Below are 18,315 nucleotides of genomic sequence, written 5' to 3'. Positions count from 1 at the left end.
CTGCTCAGCAGTGGGAGTCGATTAGGGCAAACGGTACAACCATGGTCGGTTTTAAAGCTGGTGGCGTCCGAAGCAATAAACTTTGTTGGCACTCCTTAACCCCTCCCATGATGGTTTTCCTCCCTACCACCTTCAAATGAAGCCCATCATCTCTCTTCAGCCCCTCTCTCACATGTATTTATGCTATTGCACTAGCCATCCCAATGTAGAGTGTCAGAGCGCTTTACAATACAGGCATGTCATACAGAGACAATCCGTAGTACAAGTGTATAAATCAATGCAGGGCTCACCAGCAGCATACCTATGATATGGTGCTGTTGCTCTCTTCTCTAGTGCTGGTGTAACTTGGGGTGCCTTCAATGCTTGATTTGAGGCGGTGGTTGCGGGTGGGGCCCACTGACATCGATTTTTGGGACTGGCACTTATTTTTTATCTACAGACTTTGACCCAGAGCAAGAGAGAAAAAAAACATGAAAAGTGAAAAAGAAAGCGAAAGACAGAAAAACAGTGATGAAGAGAAAAATCAGGGATGAAAAAGAACCCGCAAGAGGACCTGAAGGGACAGGGAGTGCCTGGTAATGGATGAAAATAGGCAGGAGAGAGAGTCCAAACTACACCACCTTACGATAGAGCTGGCTGCAGTCATCTGAGCAAAATGTTGGGCCCCTTAACTTAATCTTTTTCAAATTATCGAATGGCTGCCTTGCGCCAATGCACACACCCCAGCACCACTGTGTCAGAGTATGCACACATTGTGAAGGATAGGCTGTATACTAGAAAGGTACCCTTCCAGCACCAAATTCTGAAGTTTAACACTTTGTGTGCTGTATGGTGCAAAAAAGATGCAAAGTTGATAAGGGATGGAGAAAATAAATATTGATCCCACCCTTACACCTGCCTCAAGGAGGCAGAATTATTTGATGCAAATTGCTTTCTACCAAAGTTAGTATATAGGGATTAGTGTCAAAATCCATGGGAGGGTACATGGTAATGTCTGTGTACCACCCATGGAATGCATCCTTGACACAAAGTAGCACATAGTGCTACTTTATGTTACTTTAGGACTTCTCTCATATGCAATTCATGATTTAGGCTGGAAATGAAAAACAATGAAATGTTCGCATCACTTTTGTGATGTAAACCAGGCAGAAAGTGTTAGTAAATTCACCCCATAAACTCAGGATGTGAAATGCATCACAATGACTGGGGGTGTCATACTAATAACATTGTATTACTACCCAAAGGAATCCTTTTTAGCAATCTTAGAATAACAAAAGATTGAAAAACACAATAAGGTTCTGAGATCCATGCCTTGCAATTTGCATGTAGTGCTTTGATGCCAGTTCGGAGCTCAATGAGCAATATTAGAAGGATTGTAACTTATGAATTCAAACTAACAAAAGGATCTGAGTGATATAAACACTAACCTACAGATCTATCTACATGGAATACAACTCTAGGACTTGCATGTTGCGCATTGTCCTTTGCAAAAGCAACATCATTCCCTCTATGCTACTTTATCATGAGTCAAATCTGTGACTAGACAAATCACAGATCTATCCATCAATTCCATTAACCTCCAGAGTCATTATGCCGTTGCTATATATCCCTTGAAAGCCCTACACACAAAGATATCTGTAGGCTGCTCTTATCTCGTCTAATTCAGTCAAGCACAGTGCGCCCCCCAGGGGCGGCTCCGCTGTTGGAGCAGAGGAGCGATTCCTCACTGAAAATCCCCCCTCAAATTTATTACCATTTTATTTTTCTTCCCGTCCCGAAGAGAGCATCAGGACGGGGCCTCTGCGGAGTGACAGAAGCATGTCACTTAGCAGGGGATGGTGGGCTTGTATGGCACTGTTTAGAGTATGCATGTCTTTATGGCCAGCCGATTTGAGATGGCCAGCCACACATGCATACTGTAAACAGCTCTAACCCAGCTGTCTGTGAGCAAGACATAGCCACAACAACACTGTGGAGCGCCGAGTCAGGCTGCTCCCTCCAATCAGGGTGCTGCTCTCTTGCTGCATGAGAGCAGTGCCTTCATTGATCAAGGGAGTTGCTGCTGCCAGTTCCGGGGGGAGAGAAGAGGACCGGAGGAGGACGTCGCGTTCAGGTAAATTAAGTTAACATTCTGTAATTTTATATTGCTTGCGCCCGCCTGCACCCTCCCCCCTCCCTGGAGATGCCAGCCACCAGTGGTGCCCCCCTCAAGCTTGATGCCTTGAGCAGCGGCACTGGCCACACCCCTTTAAAGCCGGCATCTTATACAATTTATGGCCTGATTATAAGTTGCTCATTATATACTGACCTGCGAGTAAATCTCTGTTTACGCATGGGTTGGATTTACAGGTTGGTATGTGTTTATCGCTTCCGATAATTATTGGCTGCGTTAAATACCACAACCTTTGCTAAATTTTGGTAAGTCAAACCAGCCAAAATTTAACAGGGAAAACGCATATGGTTTTTCCCACATCATGTGGTTTTTGGTGCGTTAAACACCAAAATCTGCATGTTATTCCCCACCGACTCATAATAGATGTTATTTATTGCACTCAATAAATGACTTGCGATAAATAACACCTATACTCGTAATCAGGGCCTATATGACTACTCCAAGGCCAGTGAAAGCATGAATACAACCACCCCAGCACCTTACAATGAGAGGAATAAGCACTTCCCTTTCCTGTGCTCTCTTAACCTAGCTTCTGCAAAGAATAAAGTCTCCAAACTTGTCACAAATGTAGGTCTTGAAATTGCTTTGCGCCCATTCAATTGTAACCACTGAAGACTTAGGAGATCGAAATCCACCTGAAGTTGATTATGTTCCATGTTCAAATGATGTGGGCTAAAGTGCTCATTATAAGGTTGGCCAAATTTACATGTGATGGTCCCCTCTGGAATGGCACAGATTAAAGTGGATGGGGTGAATTCCTAATGTTAGCTTATGCATTTCCATCCATTGCCTTTTCATTTTTTTTTACATTAAAGCGATTATTAAAATAAGATGAGTGAAGGGCTACTTTTGGAGGAAAGCATTATGCGGTCTGGTTTCGGGTGTTTTCCTGATCTTAGTGTGCTGTGTTGATCAGTGCTCTGATCTGACACACATAACCGGAAGTAGATGTCACCGTTTCCTGCGCGTGCAGCAGTCCGTCATCTGGCAGTCTCTCTATAACGCTGGCTTTGAAGTAAGATGCTTTTGTGCAGACTTAGAAATGTGCTTTTCATGTCTTGACTACTGTTACTTACTTTTCCTCCAGGCACTCAGCGTGCAAACGCTCGAGCACCAGCTCCTTACAAACGGGATTTTGAAGCCAAGTTAAGGAACTTCTACCGCAAATTGGAAACAAAAGGATATGGGCAAGGCCCAGGGAAATTAAAGTAAGTAGAAACAATTTGGTTTATTTCACTAGGCACCTTGCCTTTCATGGGTGCACTGTGCGCACAAGTGGACATAACAAGTAAAATTATTAAAAAATGTAGAAATTGTCCTCAGTTCACAAGCCCTAAAAACAACTGGACAAATTTGACATGATTTTTCTGAACAACGTCTAGGCTTACGGCTTTTAACTTGAATGAAGCATATCACAGGTGTCAACCACGTGTTAGACAGGTCCATTGGAGTATCTCAGACATACATTGTAGAGCAAACCTCGGTGTAGTTTGGCGGGAACTCGCTTTTAAACAATGGGCCATTGGATGCTCCTATCTTCTGCAGCGCCCAAAGCAAGTAACTGCCCTTTTAAATTGTTTTGCGCTGCAGATTAATCATCAGGAGAGACCACTTGCTTGAAGATGCCTTTAACCAAATTATGGGTTATTCGAGGAAAGACCTGCAGAGGAACAAGCTTTACGTCACCTTTGTGGGAGAAGAAGGGTAAGTAGCAAAAAAAGGGATGTGGTTATTACACACACCGGAGACGCTGCTATGTTGATTGTTGTTTTGACTGTCACTGTGGTTCTGCGTGAGAACAGGGAAGGAAGTGCAAGAACAAATACAACTGAGAAGCTGAAATCGTGCTTTTTGGTGACTCAGTTATTGAGTTATTCTAAACAGACATTTTGTTTATTTTATAAGGATTGGAATAGGGATGTCAAGTCTTACTTTATGATTACATGACACCATGTAGTTTCTTTATGGCTGTAAGAAGATTGTCATGTGGTGATTCATAGGCACTTGGAGAGATCTCTTTAAAAGCCCAAAAATATCCATTTGGTATTGTGGGCCACACAATAAAAAGTTTAATTAAAATATATTTTTATACACAAGCCACACTATTTTGTGCAGACATTAAGACTCCCCCAGTTAAATGATTAAGTTCAAGCTTCTCACCTGCTGGGCTGTTGCTGACCCCGGAGGCATTGGGGATGTGACTTGTGGTAAAATATGTCTGTACGATGGCTTCACGTGTGCTCCGACTTCACCTCCATCACACTGTATTAGAAGATATAGTGCAGCATCCTGCACTTAGGCCAACGATCTGTTCTTGCACTGCACTCTCCAGATTGTAGGAAGACCTTAAGCAATCTACCACTAGACAAAAGACCCCTCTCTCACTTCTCTTGCACAACAATTGCTTGGCCCTGCAAATGAGCCAAAGCCTTTCTAATCAGTTCTACAATATTTATCTATTTTTGCCAAGATGATCATGAATAATGTTGGCAATCTGCCAACAGGATACTTGTGTTTAGAAGCTTTGTATTCACACAACATGAGTGTGTCTGTGGGTGGAAAAACATAGCATCATCCTGAGTCTGCCATGAGATCTACCACAGAATTTATGCTCATGATTCATAATGGCATTTAGCCGTAAGCACACAGAATGTCGATTTAAACAGTGGCTTCTTCAGATTTGTAGATCTTGCCTACAAGAACAAGCGACGTACCTTCCATAATTCTCTTTCTGATGAATACTCCATCCAACCACAGATTCCTCACCTTGTACCTATTCCCCAAGTCATCAGAATAGATACGGAAACTCAAAAGCTGTACTGCTGCATGGTGATAGGGGCTGATGTGCGACTCTACACCAATGTCATTACGCTCGAGAAGAGATGAGTGGGCAATATATAAGCATCACTCAGGCGCACTGACATCAGTTGCTTTCGAAGGCCTTTCGCACCTTCAGATACAGAGCCCATAGGCAAATTATCTTGATCATTGTGGAGATCTCCAGTTTCTGACCTTTTTAGACTAAAAGAGTCCATTCCACAGAATAGGGAGGTGGGTGGGCAGTGATAAATACCTCTAACTGCAGATTTCTCACCTTGAGAATAGATATCAAAGCAATAACTGCCACCCCTCAATCTACACACATGGAAGTGTGGATTGTGGAGGCCTGGGCGCAGGGCCCTGCTCTGTTGTGGCAGCAGATCCTCCCGGATCAGTCTTGATTTTCTGCCAAGAACGATGGAGGCAGGAAGTTATATAGGAGTCCCATAATCCACTCTATGTTGAATGCGTCTCCTAGAAAAAGCTTTCTTGGAAAACTAGCACGCAAAAACTGTGACATTGTACATTTTCTGCAATGGCACAAAGATCGAGTCAGGGTTCTCCATATTGATGGAAAACACCCGCACCTCCTCGGGGTGTAACTGCCAGTCATGAGCTGCTAGGCATCTGCAACTGCAATCTGCAATCTTCCCTGACATTTAGATATACTACCAGGTGGTTCGCAACCAGAGAAATGCCTTGGCGAGTCCACCTCTTCCAGAGGTGCAGAGCATCCTAGCACAGGACCCAGTAGCCCACTATGCCCTGCTTGTTGCAGTGCCATTCGTCGGTAGTGGTGTCTGAGAGTACCTGCACTAGCCTCCTTTTGATAAGACGGCAGGAAGGCCTTCAGCACCAAGTGGATCATCCACAACTCCAACTAATTGATGTGGGGCGTATAGACCTTTGCAGCAAGTTGCATGACCATAGCGAAAGAAGCACTATTCTCTATCGCAGAACCAGGAGGATAGACAAGTCCAATGTCTGGGAGTGTCTAGTCCCCTGGCATCCTGTAATTCAGAGTATGACCTCTCCACAACATAACTGCTCTCTGGTGAGATGAGAATGCAGGCTTGGTCAAGGTCAATATGAGGCCAAGGTCGAGATGAGGCTGGTTCAAAGTTGCAAGCTTCTACAGGTCACATGATCCTCCTCCAGTGCTAGTTGTGTCATCACCGGCATAGCTGTTAAGGAAACAGGGAGCAGGGACAGAGCCAAAGTCAGTACCAAATTCAGTGCTTAACCTTAAGCGGAATCAAGAGGTACACATGGTTCAAACCCCATGGAAGTTTGTCATAGACATTTGTTTGCAATAGTCACTACAACGTTTGAAACCTTTCGTTTTGGGAAGTGATATATTTCCTTTGCACACTGGTAGAAACATAAAGGAGGAGTAGAGCTCCAGATCATCATCTGAAAGTGCAGAAAGAAAGTAATAGATGTCAGCATACCTCAGTGGTGCTTACAAGAGGCCTTGCTCAACACTTCCAGAGCGTTGTTGTTGTGGAGCTACACAACGCCACTTACTGGCATGGAAGAGTACTGCTTTTGAGTTTCTGGATTCAGTCTGATTCCTGGGGGAATATTCACACAGTGAAGAATCTGCAGTTAGAAGTATCCATCAGGAAAATGCTGGGGCGGCTACTCTGTTATAGTGGAAGAGCATCGCCCCACTGAAATGGCCCCAGAAAAGCCCCAGAGACAAAAAATAAAATGGTAATGAATTAATTCATTTCTATTATATTTTCCATCAACCCCGTCCTGAACCGATTGTCAGGGTGGGGTGGGGCCTGCTGAATGGCAGCAGCAGGGAGGGGTAGAGAGCTGCTTGAGCACTACTTTAAAGCGCTCATGTCTCTTTGGCCGGCCGTCTTGTGACGGCCAGCCACAAATGTGCACTTGAAACCTCTCTAATCCAACTGTCTGAGACAGCAGGGTTTGAGAAAGCAAAAGCCTCCAATGCTCTTGTGAGCGCTGATAGTGGCCGCTCCCTCCAATCCTGGTGCTGAGCTAACAGCTTGAGAGCAGCACCAGGATTGGATAAAGGAGTTTGCTGGGGCCCTGGACATCATGAGGGAAGAAGAGGACCTTAGCGAGGAGGATGCAACAAGCACGGTGAGCAAGGTTTTATTATTCTTACTTTATTTTAAAAATGTATTTCTTTTAATGTACCTGGTATTACTATGAGCGCATATACGATCCAACATCAGTCTAATGCCTGAGGGCCCGGCCCGATAATAAGCTGGCGAAATGCTGGTTTTGTTCTCCTAATAAGAATACTAGGTTGATCTAATAAAGTTTCATTTAGGTTTAGTGGTGTTTTATTTATAAAGCACTTACGCCTAAGCACTTTACAGAGCAGTAGTTAACAATCAATGTGAGTGACAAAGGTGCACAAAAATAAACCTCATCTCCCATAGCAAAAAAACTGTCCAAGGGGGCCTCATGAAACAGCCAGCCTTTCAGAGAGACATAAACATGTATACAGAAGAAGAAGAAGGAGTAAATAGATATTGGTAAAGAGTCCAAAAGGCTAGCGGCATGAAGGGCAAAAGATTTGAATCAGGAGGGGCACACATGGGGCAGGCCGAAACCAGGCTGGATGTAAAGAGCAAGAGGGAAATAAATCTCAATAAGAAGGGGCAGATAAGAGCGGGATGTAATATGAACCCATTTAAAAACAAACACATTTAGAACCGAGCTGACAGCGGAAAGAGAAGGGAAAATAGTGGAGAGATATGAGGTGAGGAGAGACTTGCAATAGGAGAAAGTTTAAGGAGAAGTTTCATGAAGTTTATTATTTTAGAAGGTGAGATAGTAAACAGGAGGGCTCTCCGCAGAGAGGAACAATATTCATAATCAAGAAGCCATGGAATAAGTGTGAGAATAATAATTTTGGTGGCCTGCAAAGTTAGGAAGATCTTTGAGATTATAAGATGGTAGAGCTGAAATTGGCCAATGGGGAGACAGTAGAGAAGAATAGAAAAGAGAGTAAAATCAACAAGCATTCGCAAAGCCAATAGGTCTTGACGATGGGAGAGCTATTATAATAATGAACACAAACGGCTTCCCCCTTTAGATATTTTTAAATTATGTAATATATCCAGAAAAACATATGTGCCCCATACAACTTTTAATTTTCAATCATTTATTATCAAAAAGACATGCATTATTCTTTTTTATTTTTTATTTCTATTATCAGAGTTTTTACTTTCTAAAAAACACATATTTAAACATTATACATATAATAGACAATCAGCTGCATTTTTACATATGTAAAGAAAGAGCCCCAAACGCATGATAAAAGACCATACATTAGCTGTACATGTCTCCAAGATAACAGACACACAAAAATCATGTAATAACAAAACTGTACAATAATATACAAAACTACATTGAATATATATACAACATTACATTACATTAAACAGAGCTATTGACTTTATAAATGTTAATCTCTTTCAGCTATGCAGCCCAAGAGCACATATTCTGGGTTTCAGTGGCTGAACTGTAAACGTTTCAAACCGAATCCTTTTCCTCACTGCCCACCCTCGGAAGTGATCTCACTGCGAGTAGCAAGCATCAGTGTATTAAACCATTGGAAAATGCTGCAGTCACAAGATAAAATGTAACAGTCCACCGTAAAAGCAAAAGAAAAAAAAAGGAATAAAAAGACTACTTTGATGGTGAGAAGTATAAGTTACCTGTAATCCTAGTTCTCTTCCAGGGCTATACTCATCAAAGTCATAAGCACTGAATAGTCCCGCCCACGTGCGGGATCCTGGAGCAATAGTCAATGATATGCATATATCTACGTATATATATATATATATAAATATAAATACCTATATATATAGATAATATGCATATATATATATATATATATATATATATATATATATATATATATATATATATATATATAGATATATATATAGATATACACCATATTAGCATATTAGGCTCCAAAACTCCGATTACTGCATGTAAAACTTTTACATTTTATCAAATAAAGACATATAAGTCACCATATATGATATATGTAAAGAAGAAAACTGCCCTGATTTTGTTTGAAACACACAACCTTTATTTTCAAAGGTAAAAGCAGGCAGGATCATAGAGGCAGGTTTAGCCTAGACAGGCTGCATAGAAAACCATTGGAAAATTGGCGCCGTGCCTTTAAGACCTCCAGGAACACCCAGGCTACCATCATGCACCATAGGTGACAGTTAGGTCAGTTCCTTTGGACCGCTTATAACAGTGTAATCACAGCATGGGTAACAGGTATATATATATATGTCTGGTATTCGTCCGGGGAGGAGGGAGGGTTGCTTATGACTTTGATGAGTATCCCCCTGGAAGAGAACTAGGATTACAGGTAAGTAACTTATCCTTCTCTTCCAGGGGATACTCATCAATAGTCATAAGCACTGAATAGATTAGCAAGCCCATCCCCATACCCTGCGGGCGAATACCAGCCTTCAAAAACAGTTTACTAACAGAGATTACCCAAACAAATTTCCCAGGGATGCTTGACCAAACTGAGCATCCACCTGAGTGTCAGAATCAAGGCAGTAATGACGTGCGAAGGTATGAACCGAACGCCATGTGACTGCTTTACAAATTTCATGAATTGGAACATTCCTAAGCATTGCTATTGTAGCAGCTTTGCCTCTTATAGAATGTGCTTTCGGCTTGCCCAGGAGCTGCTTTTGTGCCAACTTATAAGATAACAAAATGCATGACACTATCCATCTGGAAATTGACCTTTTAGAGGCAGGAAAACCTGTATTCAACGGACCATAATTCACAAACAGCTGGTCAGACTTTCGTGCACTCTTTGTTTTATCAAGGTAGAATTTCAACACTTGTTTTAAATCTAAAGAGTGCAGAGCTCTCTCAGCCGGAGTGTCCAGATTGGCAAAAAAAAGTGGGAAGAGGGACAGACTGGTTAATGTGAAAATCTGAGACCACCTTAGGGAGGAACCTCGGGTGAGTACGTAACACCACTCTATTCGCTTGAAAAACGAGATAAGGCTCTGTAGCGCATAAGGCCTGTATCTCGCTTACCCTGTGGGCAGAAGTGATTGCCACGAGAAAAGCAGTCTTCCATGACAGGTGTTGCAGGGAAGCCTTATGAATGGGCTCGAATGGGGGGCCCATTAGTTTAGATAGGACCACATTTAGCTCCCAGGGAGGAGAAGGGGCCCTAATGGGAGGATATACTTTCTTGAGGCCCTCCCAGAAATCTTTAACAACTGAAATTTGAAAGAAAGAAACCTGAGTGGGAGACTTTCTGTATGCTGTTATCGCTGCCAGGTGAACTTTAATGGAGGAATACTGTAAACCTGCTTTGGCCAAAGAAAGTAAGTATGGCAACAGTACCTGTTCTTGACCTCGAATAGGGTCATGACCATCAGCAGTACACCACATGAAAAAACGCTTTCACTTAAAAGCATAAGACTTTCTTGTAGAAGCTCTCCTAGCCTCTTTTAAGATCTGCATGCAGTCCTATGAGAGGCCTAAATGTACGTATTGGATGAACTCAGAAGCCATGCTGCTAACTTCAGGGACGGCAGGTTGGGGTGGAACACCTTGCCGCTCACCCTGGTCAGCAGATCTGGATGACATGTCAGCTTCCTGTGTGGTACTCTGGATAGGTAAAGAAGGCCTGGATACCACCACTGGCGAGGCCAATCTGGAGCAACCAAGATCATGTCTGTCTTGGCCTCGTACAGCTTCCTGATCACCGAGGGAATGAGTAGAATCGGTGGAAAGGCTTAGACTGAGTAATGTCTCTGACCAGTCTATCCACAGAGCATTCCCCTTGGACCCTGGTTGCGGGTACCTGGAGGCGAAGACGCAGCATTTTGCGTTTTCTGCATCTGCAAAAAGATTGATGTCTGATGTTTCCCAGTCGTGGAAGATGTCTTGTACCACTTCTTGTTTTAGCACCCAGTCGTGTGCTTCTGTGAAGTGCCTGCTTAGGTACTCCGCTTGAACATTGAGGACGCCCGGCAAGTGAACTGCAGATATTCTCATATCTCGTGCCAGAAGCCATTTCCAGATTGCCTGTGCTTCCAGAGACAGGGGTCTGGATCTTGTTCCACCCTGCTTGTTCAGGTAGCACATCGTTGTTGTGTTGTCCGTCTGAACAAGCAGAAAGGTTGATGTTATGGACGGAAAGAACGCTTTGAGAGCTAGATGTACAGCTCTGAGTTCCAACATGTTTATGTGGTATAGTTGCTCTTTCTCTGACCACATTCCTTGGATCTGCAATGATCCCATACGAGGGCCCCATCCCTGAAGCGACACATCCGTCACCAGAGTCTTTTGAGGCATGTCCTCTTGAACAGGGAATCCCACCATGAGATGAACCCGTTGCATCCACCATCTGATGGAGAGTCGGACTGACAGAGGTATTGACAACCTGATCCTCCAGAGCCTGCTGCAGAGGTTTCATGTGAAGCCTGGCGTTTGGAACGAGAAAAATGCACGAGGCCATAGACCCTAGTAGGGAGGAAATCTGCCTGGCCGTAGGCTGAGATGTATTCAAGAGAGTCTGACAATTGAGGAGAATGGATGATAGTCTCTCCTCCGAAGGATACGCTCTTGCGTTGACTGAGCCCAGAGTTGCGCCTAGATAGTGTATCCTCTGTATTGGATTGAGGATGGACTTCTTGAAGTTGACATGCAGACTGAGCCGATGCAACTGTTGAATACATTGCTTGAGATGTTGTTGCAGAAGAGTGGGAGACGCACTCTTGAGAAGCCAGTCGTCTAGGTATGGATAGACGAATATGGGCAGGACCGTGAATTGGAAGTGGTTTGATTGGATTCGAAACCGTAGGAACTTCCGATGCTTTGGAGAGATTGGTATGTGGAAATAGGCATCTTGAAGATCTATGAACACATCCAGTCCCCTTGATGCAGAAGCAGTAGTATTTGATGTAATGCCAGCATTCTGAACTTTTCTCGGAGAATGAATTTGTTGTGACGTCTGCGATCTAGCATAGGCCTGAACTCCTCGTTTGGACCTTTCTTTGGGAGCAAAAAATATCGAGAGTAGATCCCTTTGCCGACGTTGTTGCCATGGGACCTCCTCGATGGCGTTCTTTAGGAGTAGAGCAGACACCTCTTCCCTCAAGAGATTTATACGATAGGTGACAGTCTTTTGCGGAGCAATGGAAGGTGGAGGGGACTTGAATTTGATGGTATACCCATTCTTTACAATATTCAGAACCCACCTGTCTAGTGTGATTTTTGTCCACTCTTCCAGGTAAAAAACGTACACTTCCCCCCACCGGAGTGGGTAACGGAGATAGGGGAAGCAAGCACTCACTGTTTTTGTTGCTGTTGCTTGGCAGCAGGTGTGGACTGTCTTGAATTGCCACCTCTATCTCTACCAGGACGATGCTGGGAGAATTGAGACCTTCCTTGGTTTTGTTGCGAGGACCATTGAGGGGTTTGAACTCTCTGCTGGTTTTGTCGTCGGTCATAAGGACGGTGCCGTTACCTGAAGTCCTTCCTCTTCTCAAGACCCACAGCTTTTACTGTATCAAGCTCGGTTGTCATTCGAGGCATTTCATCATCGGTATGAGATCCGAAGAGTGATAATCCATTGAAAGGAAGATTAAGAATCCTATGCTGTGCTTCAGGTTTCAGACCCGTCAGTCTCAGCCAAGGCTGTGCATCGAGCACAAATCCCATGCGAATAGCCACGTGCAGCTAGTTCTGAAGCATCAGCCGCTGCACTGATCACTTGATTGGCTACTAGGCCACCATCATGCAGGATTTCAAGGAAGTCTTGTTTGTCCTCTTTTGGGAGCTTCTCCATGAAGCGTGACAGGGAGTCTCATAATGAATGATCATATCGACCCAGCAGGTTCGAGGCGCTGCCTACTTTCATGTAGGAAGCCGAGGTAGTGCACATTCTCTTTCCTAAGAGTCCATAGCTTTACTGTCTTTATCTGGGGGCACAGACGATGATGCTGCCCCTGTCTGATTCTTACCTGTCTCCGACACAATAACAGAGTCCGGTGATGGGTCAGCCCTCAGAAAGAAAGGATCATTATCAGGAGCCTTGTATTTCTTTGATATTCGAGATGGCACAGCCCCCTCCGCTGCTGGAGTGAGAAACGTGTGTAGAGCAGGCTCCAGCAATCCAGGCACTAAAGGAAGGAAAGGTCTGGAGGAAGACTTTTGGTGCAAGGTTTCAAATATCACCGATGTCTTGGTGGTAGAGACCAGCATTTCAATGTGGAGTTTGGCAGCCCCAAGGCAAAGAACCTCATTAAAGGTTAGAACATCATCGATGGGTGATATTCTGCTTGGAGGAGATGAGGAAAGAGTCGGAGAATAGTCCGCCTTGGAATCCAACAGCCCTGTGGAAGACCTATAGCTTCGTCTTCTAGAAGATCGGTGGTGTGATGTTCTACTCCTAGGAGAGCGTGATGATCGCCTCCTCATTGATGGGGACCTTCTTGGCATGGCACGCTCGTGTCTCCCCGAAGAATGCACTGACTGGATCAAAGGTGACCTTGATCTCGAAGAAGACCGCAGTAGGTTAATTCTACGGATCTTCCATTCTCTAATATCTCCTAGCCATCTTGGCGAGATATAGGTAGCCGGCCTGGAGACGGTACTGGTGAGGGCTCTGGAGATACTTGCACAATCTGAAGCCCTGGGGAGGAAGAAGCACGGTCCTTCGGCATCGCCCTAGGTCTCTTCGCTGGAGGAAAAGCCGATTTAGATCTCCTCGATGGTGCATTCATGCAAACGCTTTTCAGACGTCGACATCCTCATCGTCGACCTACTCGATGTCGACCTGGATCTCGACCTCCTAGACCCAGAAGGCCTTTTCTTTGATCTCGATGTCGATCTCCTCTATGGCGATCTCTTCGACGTCAATCTTTTCGGCGACGACGTCGATGGTATGTGTCTCGATGTCGAATGGCTGGGTCTCTTCGGCATCGGAGCCCTTGGTGTTCAGCTCGACGTCGATGTCATTGGACCTCTCGCCATCGACGGCGATCTCGACGTTGGTCTAGAGACTCTTGGCGGCAAACTGACGTCGAGTCCCGAACTCTTGACGTCGTAGGCAAGCAAGACTTGGACCGTCTACGCGTGAATGACGACCTCATCCTCTGTCTCTTCTCACCTTGTCTCGACAGCGAGGGATGTCTCGGCGACAAAGGATGCTTCGACGTCGAAGGATGTTTTGACGTAGAAGGATGTTTCGACGGATGTCTCTACGGCGATTTCAACGCCGACTCTGAGCGCAGAGGTACCTTGGATGACGACCTGTCCCTCGATGCCTTCTTTTTTCACCTCTTTCCTTGCGCTCTTTAGGATGAGAAAAGGGTTTTCTGGAATGATGCTCTTCTCGCCAACTCACTGTTTCTCCTCTCTCCTGTAGAGAATGAAGCTTGATCTTCTCCCTCTCTCTAAGGGTTCTCTTGGAAAACTTGCTGCAGAGGTAGCATTGGTCTGGCTTGTGGGATGAAGGCAAACAAGCAATACAGACCGAATGAGGGTCTGACTTGGCCATCTTTTTACCACAGGCCGGGCATTTATTGAATAAGGTCGGCATTTTGCCTGGAAAAAATCGGCAAAAGTCAGAAAAAATTGTTGAATTAGTCAGACAGAGACTAAAGACGTCGAGTGAAGTAAAAAAAAATTAACTTTCTACCAGAAAAAAGTAATAAAATATCACCAACTGGCGAGCTCAATGCTCCAAGATTCTCACAGAAGGAGCCGGAAAGAAGAACTGACCTAACTGTCACCTGTGGTGCATGATGGGAACCTTGGGGTTCCTGGAGAACTTAAAGGCAAAGCACCAATTTTCCAATGATTTTCTATGCAGCCTGTCTAGGCAAAACCTGCCTCTATGATCCTGCCTGTTTTTACCTTTGAAAATAAAGGTTGTGTGTTTTAAAGAAACTCAGGGCAGTTTTCTTCTTCACATATATCATATATGGTGACTTATATGTCTTTATTTTATCAAATGTAAAAGTTTTACATGCAATAATGGCAGTTTTAGAGCCTAATATGGTGTTTTTCTGGCTGCATACATATATATATATATGTATATGCATATTATCTAAATATATGGGTATTTATATGTATATATATGTAGATATATGCATATTATTTGCTATTGCTCCAGGATCCCGCACGTGGGCGGGACTTTTCAGTGTTTATGACTTTGATGAGTATACCCCTGGAAGAGAACTAATATTCCGATGTACTGTGCACCTCCACAGCCCTAATGCTAAATAAAAAAATACATTTCTAAATTACTGTTTTAAATATGGCAAAACTAGCAGTGCCCCTATTTTGTGTAAGTAAAAATATTTATTTCTGCATGAAAAAGACACTTTTGTTTCTCACTGAGGCAATCTTACATAACAAACAGCTCTCTTCTTGAGATGGCAAGGTCCATAGCCTTGCAGTATCCACCAAATTGCCAGTTCGCAGGGAAAAGTCCTTCCTTTATGTTCACTACTTCGACTAATTTTTCCACCCGTGATCCGCAATAATCATTGAGCTGAGACATCCACGGGTATTTGAGCGCTCTATAAATCTCAAAAATAAATAAATAAATAAAGCATAGCTGAGAAAACGGAATGGAGACACAGGCAGGTCCGTGGCCTCTAAGACAACGATAGTCAGAGCAGCCCTAACTGCCTGACCTTTTTCGGTCTCACCTAGGCTGCGCTTGAGCTGTCTCTTCAAGAAATGCTATATTCAGGATATGGGCATAAAGCTCTGCCTATTTTCCGCCCATCTTTTTAATTGGCTCCTGTCCCTGTCCTTTGTAAATGGTGACTTTTCAATGGTCACTAGGCTTAGTAGTCCCTCCTTAGTACTGCCTTGTCTCCTCATGTAATCGCCCATGATGACATCCCCTGTTACATGTGTTGTTTTGCCCTAGGTTTTAATTACAGCCTCAAGGCAGTATTTATGTAAAGGCCTTTAGACAGGGCACTCACTTGGTCCTAAACTAGGTTGATGCTTGTTACTTTACTCAGTAGTACATCTCACATTTATATTAGCCCCTTCCCTGCGGGGGTAATACGGTGCAGGGGGGAGCGCTCGTCATGAGTCAGGTGGAGCTGTGCATATGACGAGCTGGTCTCGTCACGACCCCGCCCACTGATTCATTCACCCACACAGGCGGGGAATTAATCGCGGGTGGGCGGAGCGGCGCTGTTATGACGAGACCAGCTCGTCATGAGCACAGCTTCACCGTGACTCATGACGAGCTGGTCTTGTCATGAGCACCGAAGAGGTTAAACCTTCCATAAATTTCCCTTCATCAGCTCCACATAGAGTAATATAATCATTATTTTGTCATATTTCAAAGCTCCTTATTGTATATATGGACATCGCTGTTTGAATGTACTTGCAGCACTGTCTTGCATGCAGTGCATAATGGTAAGGGTGGATTTACCATATTTTCTGCAGGGTGCAGTACCAAATGTGACCACAAGTTTATGATGCTCACTAGGGACCTCTAGGAGCAGCTTGCATTACTGCACCTAGACAAGCAGTGCTGGTGCCTTTTCTCACTAGGGACCTCTAGGAGCAGCTTGCGGTACTGCACCTAGACATGCAGTGCTGGTGCCTTGCTCACTAGGGACCTGTAGGAGCAGCTTGCGGGACTGCACATAGACGAGCAGTGCTTGTGCCTTGCTTACTAGGGACCTCTAGGAGCGGCTTGCCATACAGCACCTAGACATGCTGTGTTGGTGGCTTGATCACTAGGGACCTCTAGGAGCAGCTTGCGGTACTGCACTTAGACAAGCAGTCCTGGTGCCTTGCTCACTAGGACCTCTAGGAGCAGCTTGCAGTACTGCATCTAGACATGCAGTGCAGGTGCCTTGCTCACTAGGGACCTCTAGGAGGAGCTTGCAGTACTGCACTGAAACATACAATGCTGGTTCCTGGCTCACTATGCAAGCATATGCAATGCACTAGGTCTTGCATTACTAAAAGTATGAGCTATTGGCGTTGTATTATTATTTGCAATGCCAATACCTCAAACTATCAGTAATGCGAGATCTATTGCATTGCAAATGCTTGTTGTAAGTATATTTTTAAGCAGTGGGGATGCCGTGCCATAGCACATGGACTGTCTTTTCTCATCCTTGTCACCACTGGCTTCCAGAGTAGAAAGATGAGACAAATTCTTCTCAAAGACTACCATACCCTATCCACAGAAGTTTACTAAACCACTGTTCGCTTATTTTATAAAAGCTCCCTGTGAAGCCATAAGGTGCAATAATGGGTACTATAAACAAGATAATTAAGTGCCATCTACAGATAGAATACCTGTGTTTTTTGAGGATTCCTTGCACATCTGGGCACTGTAGGTGGGGAGGGTGGCGGTTTGCATTGCCTGGCACTAGTAGGACTAAACACATGGCTGGGGAATGAGTTCATGATCTCCAAGTACTAGGCCGCAGCAGCAACTTGTGCCGTCGAGCCTCTGAATCATGCATGTCTTCAAAGAACACATGCATGATCCAGAGTTCAGGTTGTGGCCTCACTGGCTGGCAGTGATGCAGGTTTATTCACCCTCATGGTGGAGCATTATAATCACCACTCTCCCCATGGGTCAGTGCCAATGTTCCTGTTGCACAGTAGGAAACAGCTAGCAGCCCTATACACCCCTTCCACATCTCCCCCTTCCCGGGTCGTGAGTAAACTGGCACAGTTCTGAAAATGAGATTTTTGCGTCGTTCTCTGATACTGGGTAAAGAGGAAGCAGAAACATTCCTGCACCAGGTCGGGAGATAATGTCTTTTGTGATGGGAGAGGAAAGGCAGTTGTTGTGTTTGCGCCCGCTTTTTTAGGTCGAGCCTAGCGCAGCATGCTTGCGCTGCTCTCTGGGAGGCTTCTTGTGAGCGCTCAAAACTTCTCCGTGTGGGTCCGGCTCCTCCCACACATTGGATTGGCCTTCGCGTGTGTCTTTCAATAATGAAAGCACGGAAATGGCCAAAGGCGGGTGCATGTCCCACTTCTTCTTCAAATGTTCACTCCCACAGCATTTTGCTCTCGGGAGCGAACAGTGGCGCTGCATTCCTTGTCGCGTTGTGGATCAGGTTACTAATTAAACACAGCGCAGTCGCTTTCACTTTAGTGGCCAACCTTGTTGTTTTGTGTGGGCTTGTTTCCTAACCTTGACTTTTGAACTCTGGCATTATTGGCATGTTTGCTCAAGAGGAGGGCATTATTTTGTTACCAGTGCTTTTTTCACAAAGCTTAAGTGAATTAGGAGTGATTGCCTGAAGTGACATGCATTTGGGAAAACATGT

At 44.5% G+C, this 18,315-nt stretch overlaps 1 protein-coding gene across 4 annotated transcripts in view; it reads left to right on the top strand.

The window, feature by feature from the left end:
* Window positions 1-18,315, top strand: part of HECW2 (HECT, C2 and WW domain containing E3 ubiquitin protein ligase 2) — a 1,269,905-nt gene that overhangs the window by 1,051,339 nt on the left and 200,251 nt on the right. For all 4 annotated transcript variants that reach the window (XM_086955408.1, XM_086955407.1, XM_086955409.1 and 1 more), the window contains 2 exons: window positions 3,261-3,381; window positions 3,764-3,877. In XM_086955408.1, coding sequence (XP_086811534.1) covers window positions 3,261-3,381; window positions 3,764-3,877 — 235 coding nt within the window. The remainder of the gene's footprint in view (window positions 1-3,260; window positions 3,382-3,763; window positions 3,878-18,315) is intronic.

The sequence above is a fragment of the Lissotriton vulgaris genome, chromosome 2_1 (genome assembly GCF_964263255.1).
Source record: "Lissotriton vulgaris chromosome 2_1, aLisVul1.2, whole genome shotgun sequence".
NCBI classification, from domain to species: domain Eukaryota; kingdom Metazoa; phylum Chordata; class Amphibia; order Caudata; family Salamandridae; genus Lissotriton; species Lissotriton vulgaris.
The sequence above is the reverse complement of the archived record's forward strand: the minus strand, read 5'-3'. Positions and strand labels throughout refer to the sequence as shown.